Below are 12930 nucleotides of genomic sequence, written 5' to 3'. Positions count from 1 at the left end.
AGACAGAGAGAGAAAGAGAATGAGAAAGAAGATTTAATAATAAAAAAATATTTTTTTTAAAAAAAGAGAAAGAAGATAGATAGACATAGAACATGTCTGTGTGTGTCTGTGTGTGATTACCCAATCATTTAAAAGTTTTGAAATATAAATAAATCATTATGATGAAACTATCTTACTGCTAATTTTCATCAAAAAGATTTTTCAACTTTGTCAAATTGCCAATTTTCACAGCAATAATTATAATTTTAATTGCCAGGCTATCATACAAATTGTTCATTAATGGTTTTGAAAAGATTTTGTGTTATTGCATTATTGTCACAGCGTTTAAAGCGTGTAGTTTGCTATAGATATAATTAATTTGAAAACCCATGAAATTTAAATTGTGTTTGCAATAATTGCTAAATACACATTTATGAATCACGTTAAAGGAAATTGTCCCTATGTAACCATGAAACATTAACCACAGAAAAGATAATTATAGATTTTCCTTCCATTGTTCTAAACATAGATAGATTAGCAGAGCTCTGCTAATGTAACGCCTTTCCTCCCTTTGTTTGATTTTTTATTTGTTCAGTCTTAATATGAATGGACAAAATCACTTGTATCTTTAATCTACCATAAAAGTAATAATGTGAACAGATCAGATAGAATGTCTGAAGATTTTCAGTCAATAGCGAGACAGTAGAGACAAGGATGGGTGAATTAGTTCCTTCCCACTCCACACTCCACCTGCTTTTAATTTATTATTTTCCTGACTTTGAGTGTCTTTTGGTTGTTTGAAGGGAGGGAGGGAGGGAGGGAGGGAGGGAGGGAGGAAGGAAGGAAGGAAGGAAGGAAGGAAGGAAGGAAGGAAGGAAGGAACATTGTAGCATGTATATGTATATTCTTATTGTAAGAGATTTTTGTGCTTGGATGGCAGAACTGTATATGGTCTCACAATGTTATGAAAAGGGCAGAATAGAATAAGCATGTAAATTCCAAGTCATCTATAACTTTTAGATGGAACGTTTGGTAAATACATGGAAGGTGGGACATTCTGTCAGAAAGATAGGAACATAAAGCCCATTTCCTTATAATACTGTATATCCTATCTCAGCCAGTAGTGGGCTTCAGATCCTTAACAGGTTCGCTGCTCCGTTGCTGGGTGGGCGTGGTCATGGTGGGCATGGCCTATTCAGCCGCCTGCACCACAACTGGGGGGGGGCATTTTTTGCTCTCCCCAGGCTCTGGAGGCTTTTTTTGAGCCTCCGGGAGGCCAAAAACAGGCCAATTTCTGGACTTCTGTAACCTCTGGTAGGTCTGGTTTTTTGCCCTTCCAGACCCTCCGCGCAGCCCCTGTACTTACCTGGAATGATGAACAGGTGCATAGAGACTCCTGAGAGGGATGAGGTGAGTGTGGCATTTGGGGGTTCGCCAAACCCCAGTGATCCGTGACTAGAGGATCGCCCGAACCCTGATGAACCCCCAGGTTCCCCCAGGAGCCCACCCCTGATCTCAGCCCCTAATGCCTTGAGACAAATATCCATTGGTTTCCAATTGGGAACATAGCTCTTAATATGAAACTTCTTTGGAGTAGTACAAATTTTGTAACAGAAAATGTATTTATGATTCCAACACATGCTTCAGAGAAGGAACCATGGCAGAAAAGGCTCTTTTCCTTGGTCTTGCCAGACAACATTTCTGGCTAACAAACCCTGAAACTTCCTACTACGTGCCCCTATTGCCAGAACTGATGAGATGGGTGGATGTAACTGGAGAGAGGCAGTTCATCAAGGAACCTGGCCTTATGCTATTAGGGCTTTACCATTTTTTATGGTTGTTGTAAGTTGTCCAAAGTTATACATGGCCGAATAAGTCTCATCAATTAATAAACTTTTTTTCCCCAGATTTTAAATTTAAAGATTTAAGACTTTCAGAGGAAAAGGAGCTTGCCTTGGTAGCTCACTATTGCCAGGATAACCCGTTTAAGGTGTATCTTGTAATAATAGATGGAGTTAGGATAGACAACAGCAAATGAGTGTAAGCTATATGGATTGGCTATTTTATCTGTCCTAAACACTTACAACTTCTGACACAAGCTGCTGAAACTGAAATAGGAAACATGCAAAGCTTTCCCTTTTCTCAGATAGATTTTTACAACAGGCGTGTAAATATACATTTAAACTTTTAATAATTTGCATAAATGTTTGAAATAAATCACTTTCTGTGGCCTATTTTATATTACCAGAGACTTTTTAGATGATGAATATTGAACATAGAATGTGAGTTTAGAATCTGCGTCAGTGGTGGGTTGCTATCAGTTCACCCACCCGCCCAGATGTCGGGTTTCTGCACATGCGCAGAAACGTCGCACACAAGCGAACCGGTAGCGACAGGATATGAATCCCACTACTGATCTGCATTATTTATTGTTAGTTGAAAAACTAGATTGGCAAATGGTAAAAGTATTATCAGGTATGTCTGGGAAGATAATCAATCATCCAGGTCATAGTTGTCTCAAAGGTGCTTTTTCAAAAGATAGCTGGACTGTTTTTTCCTTGAGGAAAACGAAGACAGTTCACTTCTCATCCAAGAAGCTTCATTGGTTCTGACAGGATGATGGGGGCTATGGAGGGATTATTCTGACAGGATTTGGGGGGGGGGGGGTTGGAAGGATCATATTTCTTTGCAGTCACCTGGTCTTAGCATTTTACCTGAGAAAGTTTGAGCCACTTAGGGGTTTATTTGTGCCCTCAAGGTCACCTGTATCAGAGTGCAATTGGTTGTGGAATCTTCTTGGAACTGCTGAAAAGGCTGTGTGGTAGACAGATTTTATTTCATATTAACAGAGTTGGAAGGGACCTTGTAGGTCATCTAGTCCAACCCCCCACCCAAGTAGGAGAATCTGCACCATTTCCAGTCTAATCTCTTCTTGAAAGCCTCTAGTGAAGAAGCTCCCATAACTTCTGAAGGCAAGATGTTCCATTGGTTGATTATTCTCACTGTCAGAAAAATTCTCCTTATTTCTAGGTTGTATCTCTCCTTGTTCAGTTTCCATCCATTATTCCTTGTCTGGCCTTCAGGTGCTTTCGAAAATAGCTTGACCCCTTCCAAAGCACCAAGGAATAATGGATGGAAACTGATCAAGGAGAGATTCAACCTAGAAATAAGGAGAAATTTTCTGACAGTGAAAGCAATCAACCAATGGAACACCTTGCCTTCAGAAGTTGTGGGAGCTTCATCACCGGAAACTTTCAAGAAGAGACTGGACTGCCAGATATTATAAATGGTATAGGATCTTCTGCTTGGGAAGGAGGTTGGACTAGATGATCTACAAGGTCCCTTCCAACTCTGTTAATCTGTTAAATCTCTTCACCCTAACCCTAACTTTCTCGGAATATGGCATGAATGGATTTTGTGTTTTTCCTCCTCCCACCCCTTTTTTCCTTTTGAAATGTATGTATTAACGGTATTCTTAATCTTTTATTTTATGTACACTGAGAGCGTATGCACCAAGACAAATTCCTTGTGTGTCCAATCACACTTGGCCAATAAAGAATTCTATTCTATTCTATTCTATTCTATTCTATTCTATTCTATTCTATTCTATTCTATTCTATTCTATTCTATTCTATTCTATTCTATTCTATGTTATTGTATTTTAATTGTTCCATTGTAAAGCATTTCAAAATTTACTATAATAGATAGTGATATGCAGTTTCTGAAATAATACAAACTCTAGTAATGCTAAAATCTCCTCTTCAAATAACAAAGTCAGGTGAGAAGTGCTGACAGTAGCAAAACCAAAATGAAGCTATTGAGAAACAAGAAGAGAAATATTAGTTTCAAGGGAACGCTGAAAGTTGCAGAACCGCACATATTAAGGAGTTGTTGTTCCCTATCTCCCCACAGATTCTCCACTAATGAGAAATGATCATAATCACTGTAGAAGGTATAGTCTCAAATGGAAAAAAAAATACATTTGTAGAGCAAGTATCATCTTGGAGAGAAAGGATAACTAGGACACTGGACATTAGCACCTGAAGTTGCAGGCACAATTTACATATAATAATCATTGTGAAACACCTCAAGGTATTTAAATCTACTTTAGAGTAAAGAGCATGCCTTTTTAATAGCACAAGCTATGAAAAGCTGTAAATGCAACTTGCAAAACTTCAGTATTGTCTTTAAACATAAAGGTTGGAGTGTGTGGTGCTTGTTAAAATAGTATTCCTTGAGTTGGTTTAAGAAGTTAGAATTCTCTTGTTTGCAAAATGGTTTTGATAATGGTTATTTGAAAATGAGTAACATTGTTCAGGGACATGGTGGCTCAGTGGCTAAGACGCTTACAGTTCAGCGATTCGAATCCTTAGCGCCGCGTAATGGAGTGAGCTCCCATTACTTGTCCCAGCTTCTGCCAACCTAGCAGTTTGAAAGCACATAAAAAATGCAAGTAGAAAAATAGGGACCACTTTGGTGGGAAGGTAACAGCACTCCGTGTGCCTTCAGTCATGCTGGCCACATGACCATGGAGACGTCTTCGGACAGCACTGATTCTTCAGCTTAGAAACGGAGATGAGCACTGCCCCCTAGAGTTGGGAACAACTAGCACATATGTGTGAGAGGAACCTTTACCTTTAACATTTTTCAGGACAGCATTTCTAACTATGTAGGCTGTATAGTTCAACATCTCTCAGGTAAGCCCTTTTGTCGATGGACATTTATACCTTCAAACTACTGCTTAATTTGGAGCACAGCAAGAAAATGACCTCTCTGACCCTAAACTTGAATTATGTTATGGTTTTTGATTAGCAATACAATGGCCAGTTTTAAAATCTTACCATATTCTCATTACCATATTATGGGATAAGCATATCATATTTACCTGCTGATGGCTACAAGTTTTTAGTTTCTAAATTTTTTATGAATGCATATTGAAAAACAAGACAGAGTAATAAGTAAAATGTAATTGATCATAATATTCCTGACCAAAGCATTACCTCAGTAGCAATACAATAGCACTTTGACTTGCATACCGCTTCACAGTGGTTTGCAGCCTTCTCTAAGCAGTTTACAGAATCAACATATTGTCCCCAACAATCTGGGTCCACATTTTATCCACCTCAGAAGGATGGAAGGCTGAGTCAACCTTGAGCCGGTCAGGATCGAACTTCTGGCAGTCGGCAGAATTAGCCTGCAATACTGCATTTAAACCACTGTGCCACCACGGCTCTTAAAGTAAGCACCATAGACTGAAATAATCTCTAAAGAACCGGTAATTTATGTATATTGGTATATGGGAATTAAACTGATTCACCCATGCAATAATGATAATTTTGAAAGACAGTATAGCAGCAGAACCCAATCCAATGTCACAGCACCAAGGCCCAAGTTGTAAAACTGGGTTTTGCTCCCAAGACAAATAGAGAGCAAAGGCCAACTAAATAGAAGAATTCACAATTTCCCACAGTTAGCTGAATTTATAACCAAGTCTTGTATCTTCAGCAATAGATGAGAGGAATTGAGACAGAGATTCAGTCAGGAGTTCCAGAACAGCTGTAAAAAAAATCAGCTAACTTGATGGACTATCTATCATGCAAAATATTGGGGCACAAAGGAAAATCTGTGTATTTTTCACCTCTCTGAATCACAACCTGCTTATCACATGCTGTCTCTTCTGCAGCACAGATATGCCCCACTAGCTATTTGTAGAGGGCATGGCCTCATGACAACATCTCCATCTTATCAGTTGCTGATCAGCCAGAAGTCAGCAATGAAATAAGCGTTTCTAGTATTTTGTTCATATCCCAGCTCAAGACACTTCTCCTTCCATCTGGTTGCTCTGCCTATCATGCAGTGCTATTTTGCCTGTAAGAAAACCAAAATCTTAACTTCTATAGCCACTTAGTATGCTGCATTTAAAAGTAAGTATTGACTTATCAAATTACTGATTGGCTCCTGCAAAAAAAAAAAAAAAGAGCAGTGATAACAACAAAAGTCACTTATACCCTTTCTCAAACTCCTTCATTTCAACGATGTTTATCTAATCTCTATATCTGAGTAGAACAAATCTGAACAACCAAGAGAGAGCAACCAAGAAAGACAAAAAATCTCAAATTCTTTGCCACCGTCTAGTGAGTGGCTGGCCTATAAATATTCATCTGGTAAAGAATTAAATGGCAGATACATTGATGGTATAATTAAGACATGCAAGAGTTGTTAAGCATGTGCTGGCGCAGTGGTTAGAATGTAATATTACAGGTTAATTCTGCCGACTGCCAACAGTTTGATTCTAACCAGCTCAAGGTTGAGTCAACCTTTGATCCTTCCAGGGTTGGTAAAATGAGAACCCAGATTGTAGGGGGCAATATGCTGACTTTGTAAACCATTTAGAGAATGCTATAAAGCACTACAAAGCAGTATACAAGTGCTATTGCTATTCTAATAGGCATTATGTAGGGCATTTGATGGTGGCCTCTCCCACAATTGGCAGGACTGGAATTTCAGGAAAGAGGTTTACCAGTTGCTGTTCTTATAGGATAGACCTGGGCATTTTATGTCCTGCAGACCACATCCGGCCCATGGGTGGTTCCTATGTGGCCTGCAGTGGAGAATACGGTGGCAGCAGTGGCAGGTAAGTGGTGATGGTGGCAGTCACCCCCAACAGTCCCAGTTTCTCATGTGAAATCTTGAGAAAATTGTCCAACCCTGTTTTGGGTCACACAGTAGAGCTGTAAAAACAACCACTCAGCAAGCTCTTTTCCAGTTGATATTAAGGTCTTGCTGTGAGGGCATGCTGACATGCTTCCTCCAAGTTCTGAGAAGGGATGGAGAGTCAGAGAAAGTGGCTGTGTCAATAAGCCCTAAGAGCTACTCAGATGTCTCTGCATCTGTGTTAGCGCTTAATTAGAGCTACACTGTTGCTGAAGTAACAGACTCTAGAAGTGTCCTGTTTGAGGTCCAATCACCTGCTGATCATCCCAGAACAAACAAAAATGTAAACTTGGACTAATTCATAAATAATAGCAATGTTGAGTGATAAGATTATTCTATATCTCTTAATAGTATATAAAGTACAATTATTCTCAAAATTTTAAGTTGGCATGCTGGCTATGGATCAAATGTACTACTCGCCTATAAAGTAGTTCTTGCATCCATGACAGTACTATGTAAGTGCCCACTAACCACCTGTTTTATATTAATAATCAACTTTCAATCTGTTCTTGTTTCTGAATTAGATAATGCAAGTTTTCAGCTACTTTAATTTGTTTAATTTTAAAAAAGATTTAGCCAGTGGTGGGATTCAAATTTTTTTACTATCGGTTCTGTGGGTGTGGCTTGGTGGCCGTGGCATGGCTTGGTGGCCGTGGCAGGGGAAGGATACTGTAAAGTCTCCATTCCCTCCCCATTCTGGGGAAGGCTACTGCAAAATCCATTTCCTCCCGATCCGCTGGGACTTAGGACGCAGAGAATAGATGGGGGCAGGGCCAGTCAGAGATGGTATTTACTGGTTCTCCAAACTACTCAAAATTTCCGCTCCCCAGAACTGGTCAGAACCTGCTGAATACCACCTCTGGCAGGGGTAGGTTCTACTTACCTTTACTACTGGTTCGCAACGGGAGTGCATGTGCACATGCGCCGATTGTCAATTATGATCTCTGGGTGGGTGGGCGGAGCCTCCTGCTGCTTTTACTACCGGTTCTAAAGAACCGGACAGAACTAGGAGCAACCCACCACTGACCTCTGGATTTAGCACCTGCAACATAGAGCAAACTCAAAGGTTGATGTTTGCCATTTGGGAATGTGTTCACCTACAGTTTCTACAGTAATAGTGTATGCTGTACTATGTAAGGCTATAAGAATCCACTTTCATAGTATTGCCCGGAAAACTAAATGGATCTGCCAAGGTCAACTTGAGAAAGATGTTCATTCTTTTTATTCAAACGATTGTTAATATGTACATTTGTCCTTTAGTTCCTTAACTAATGAAACTATTTGGGTCTGAAATGGTGCTTTTCAAGATCTGAATCTCAATCCTTCTGTGTGTCGATATGCATATCCATGCTATAGTTGGATATTTGTTTATGTGTGCTGAGAAAACTAGACTTGCATATCAGAAGCAAAAAGTAATAAATGAGCATTTGCTCTTTTCATGGTCTTATTCTTTGTCATTTATTGAATAATTTCGGGGTAATCTATACGATGCAGAGAGTTGTACAAAGTTCTAATTATTTAACTGGATGCATGACAATGACAGAATGGAATTGTAGGGTTTTTAAATGTCTTTTTTTCCCCAAAAAAGGTAATGTTCAGATTCTTTTCATATTATCTGCATCATTAATTTTACCAATCAATATGCAAAAAATATTCTTTTTTGGCACCAATCAACAGTTGAACAAACCATCCCTCTCTTTTAACAAAGAAAAAATAAATGAAATGCAATTTATTTGTAAATCAGAGGAAAATGTGGAGTAATGGTGGTTGTGCACAAAATTCTGTGAATTCCTCCACCCTTTACTTTTATGTTCATTTAAACTATCCAGATAAGATAGTTTACTTCACACACAAACTGCTTTTTTTTAGCAATACGTTGGACTTTGCGGTCAGCATAGTCTCTAAAAATAGGTAACAAAAAAGTCAGATCAGTAATATTGATTTTAATCTTCTCTGTGTTAGAATTTTGCTGAATACTTATGTCAAGGCAAATCATTAACTTTAAAAAAAAATCCAAGATCCCTAATAAGATAATGCCATTGTGATAGAAGTTTAAAATTATAGCATGCATACTCCAATGTTGGTACCTCTAAATAAACATTTCACAGTTTATCTTTCTGTCGCATTATGTAACAAGTATATAATGCTGAATTCAAGAGAAGCCTGCTATGGATAATTACTTGTTTTTCTCTACTTTTTTTTTTTTAATTTATAGCTCATTTTGCATACATGCTTTGAAATTCAGCAATATGTTTCCAAGAAAAAAAAAATGCAGATAAAGCTCATTTTCTCCTGGTTTGATTTTTTTTTTCCTTGAGAGTATTTCTTCTTATACAGCAGTATTTTGATTGCAGCTTATATCAAATCAAATCACATCTATTACAACACTGGGATCACAGTTAAATTACTTTTGGATTTAGAGCCTGTATATTTTTTAAAAAATGCATTTCCTATGTTCCATATGTAAAATACTACAGTAAGCAATACCAATCATATATATATAAAGGTGCTTTATATATATATAAAGCACCTTTCTTTGAATTATCCATTAGGAAAATAGTGAAGCAGAATAGCTGTTCTCATATACATGTTCAAGATTACCAACAATAATTTATAAAGAAGCCAAACAAGCTATGGCTGCTTTAATGATTCCAGAGATCACTGCATTGCCAAGTGGTTCTTTTCCAGCATGTACTGTGAACATAACGTTCTTTATTATAAAGGACAGTCTTTCATTTTAGAAAGCTGTCATTTAGATTTATTCATTTTGCAAAAAGTCACATTTGTCCTTTATTTTGGCCATTTAACTTTTACCATACAAATGGTATCACTTAATGCACAGTCTGATTGCAGAAATCCTTTCTATTACTTGCTTCTTAGCTTTTTATGGCTTTTAGATATTTTTTATTAGAATATATGTTCTTGTAGAGTTTTCCTTGACTTTGCTTTTGAACTTTCCTTTGTAAAGCAGTTACATACCCCCCCCTCTTTTTTTTAAACCTTATGAACCTCTTTCAGATTTGATCTTTTTCAGGATTATCCTTTATTTTTCCAAGAAAATATGGTCACTGTACCAATGAGTCAGCTGCATAGCTAAAAGAAAGTCTATCTTTCCATTAATGATCTTAACCTTTGATTGTTTGAAGAATTGTCTTTGCATAGAATGTCAGAATTAAGGTGGCTTTGAGGGCATATGCAATCCCTGACATCTTTATTGGCCAGTAAAATATATCAGTGAAATATATCACTGAGTTGAAAACATATTATCTTGTTTTATTTTTTTGGGGGGGGGGAAGAATAATTTAAACAAATAATTATCATGAAATATGTTTTCTATACTTGAGCAAATTTTTCCAGCATTTAGCTTATAGCTAAATAAGTTCTGTCTCCTTCCCAGAAGAAATACAGTGTATCTATTATAATGCACTAACACCTTTTTAGTGTTTAGAAAAACTCATAACATTATGATGGAAATACCTTCCATTATGTACTTAAAGGATATGTGGAAAATCTATATAGTTTAATAAATCTGGACCAGTCCTGAAATTGCACTTTAACTAATATGTTAGTTCATATTCAGTTCTTCAAGCCGATATGTTTATACAACTATACTACTTACGTTTAAAATTGTTACCTTTTAATGTACTCAGCATCATGCCTTACTATTAAATAAAATCCTGTGTAAGAATACTACTGTAACGCATCTAATTTTCATTCCAGGCACGGGTAAACCCAATCAATGTTACACCACCAATACAAGCTATAGATCAGGATCGCAACATCCAGCCTGCTTCTGATCGCCCAGGAATACTCTATTCCATCTTAGTTGGTTAGTATTTGATAATTTCACTGTCTCTCACAAAGACTGCAATAGGAGGAGGCAGGCAAAGATTATGTGGAGAGTAGAAAACAAATGATGGATTCATACTGAGTTGTGTTGTATATTGGGTGTTGTTCTAGGCAAATACTTTTTTTGCATGGTTCCTAAGTGTCTTGTTTATTACGAATTATGGAAATTTAGCCCCTTCCTTCCTTTGTTTATAATAAAGGAAGTAGATAGAAGAATCCAATCAATTGCTTATTGATATATTGTGTCGTTGATTCTGTTGTGTTGCACTAGTAAAAGAAAAATCATAGTAGACAGCAATAAATCACTATATTTTCACACTGAGACACCAGTGGCAATATGCATGAAAACAAAGCGATATTTTTGTGTGAAAGACTCATACTGTCTTGTCTTCTAATTATCAGACCTTACATTCAACTCGTCAGTTGCCACTTTTCTTCTGAATAAGTTGGTTATGAACCATCTTTGGTTATCAAAGTACAACGTGCACCATAACACAACAAGCCATTGCAAAAGATTCCGGGATTACTGATGATATCTCCAGTTAAATGAAGGAGATTCAAAGTGATGAAAAAACTTGGGGAATCTTTAGCAATCTGAGTTCTGGGCTGTAGATACTAACATTATTGGGTGATAGAAAGCAGTTACTTCTATTCCTTATTGTGTGGTTAAATATCTCCTTAGTTACATGTTGCATTTAGTGGTAATCTTTTCTCAATTTCTTGGGCAACCAAGCACATATTTGTCTTACATTTGTTTCTCATTGCACCATTGTGTTACAATTCCATTGTTAGTAATCACTGCAATTAGCAGTGCTTAGATAATCAACAGTGGCACTTGTTCAAAATTAGCTGCTTAATTCAAAATAATGCTCAAGACTGGCATCACCAGATCCCGCTAAAGGGTAGACCTTTTTTTTTAATATTGAATTTTTTTTATTTTTTTTATAAACAAACATACATACAATATATAATCAATCAATCAGAGTATCATCTGAATACATCTTTTTTCCTCTTACTCCTCCAATATTTATCATATCTTAATATTATCATTTCATTTGTTGTAACATTTTCCCCACATTTACTTTTATATTTGTACCTTTATCTATTCAACAATTTTATCCCAACCCAACCCTCCCCCACCCACCCACCACCGACTTCCCAGAGCAAAAACAGGGTATAACATTTAACAAGCAAAAGCTAAAATACACTAACCTACTACAAAGTTTAAAATTCCCTCACACTCTTTAACTCCTCTTTTGCAAATTCATCAACCTCCCTTTTGTAAACTCTCAAAATCAATTGGGTTAAATTCTTTCTTCCTGAATATAAAAGCCTTTTTCTTGGTATATAATCCAGTAACTTTACCAATATTACAAGCATTAACAAACATGGATAAGTTTCAATAAGATTCTAAATTAAACATTTATCCTCTTTATTCCTTCATAAACCAATTATCAATTTCTAACTATTCAGCATTAAAAATTCTAAATTAAACATTTTAAAACTTTAAACATTTTATCACCTATACCTTTTAAAATAATATAATCTTATATTAAACATTTTAAAAACCTCTTAATGCATCAATAAGACCTTCTTAATTCATTTCTCAAAATATAAATTCCAAAACCTTCAGGAAACTATCCCTTAAATTTTTAATTAACCATTTCTATATTTTTCCCTCTTTAATCCTTCATAAAATTAAACATTTTAAAACTTTAAACATTTTATCTCATATATCTTTAAAATACTATAATCTTATATTAAACATTTTAAAAATCTCTTAATACATCAATAAGACATTAAGTCATTTCTCAAAATATAAATTTCAAGCCCTTCAGAAAAATATCCCTCAAATTTTTAATTAGCCATTTTCATACCTCAATACCTCTTAAAAAGCTATCATTTTTACCTTGATAACTCTTAAAAAGCTATCATTTTTATATCCAAAACCAATTATAATAACACACTTTATCTTAGAATAAACTTTAAAAATACAAATTTAATTAAGCTTCTCAACCTATAGCCAAAATCCCCCCCAAAAAAATCTTCAATTCTTCCCTTCTTTCTATATTTTTTCCAGTCCTTTTTCTTCGATAATTCTTTCTTCTTCAGCATTGCTCCTCCTCCTGCTTTTATTTTTGAAAATTTTAAAATTTGGATTTGAAGTTGATGTCTCTTTGAAAGTTTTTGTAAAGTTATTTTCAATAATACTTTCTCCCTCAGCATTGCTCCTTCCCCTGCTTTTATTTTCAAAAAATTTTGGATGTAGATTTGAGACTGATGCATCTTTGAAGATCGCTTTCTCCTAAAAGTTATCTCCTTCATTTTGAAACCTCCATTTCGACTCTTCCTGCTTATGTAATCAGTCACTTCCTCTCTTAAAAGTTG

At 36.2% G+C, this 12930-nt stretch overlaps 1 protein-coding gene across 1 annotated transcript in view; it reads left to right on the top strand.

Moving 5' to 3' along the window:
• Positions 1-12930, top strand: part of PCDH15 (protocadherin related 15) — a 403619-nt gene that overhangs the window by 159954 nt on the left and 230735 nt on the right. The window contains exon 9 of the mRNA XM_070946499.1: positions 10414-10522. Within this exon, the coding sequence (XP_070802600.1) occupies positions 10414-10522 (109 nt within the window). The remainder of the gene's footprint in view (positions 1-10413; positions 10523-12930) is intronic.

This window comes from Pituophis catenifer, unplaced genomic scaffold (genome assembly GCF_029215685.1).
Source record: "Pituophis catenifer annectens isolate HBS135680 unplaced genomic scaffold, rPitCat1.0.hap2 SCAF_6, whole genome shotgun sequence".
NCBI classification, from domain to species: Eukaryota; Metazoa; Chordata; class Lepidosauria; order Squamata; family Colubridae; genus Pituophis; species Pituophis catenifer.
Note: the sequence above shows the minus strand (reverse complement) of the source record. Positions and strands in the feature narration are given on the sequence as shown.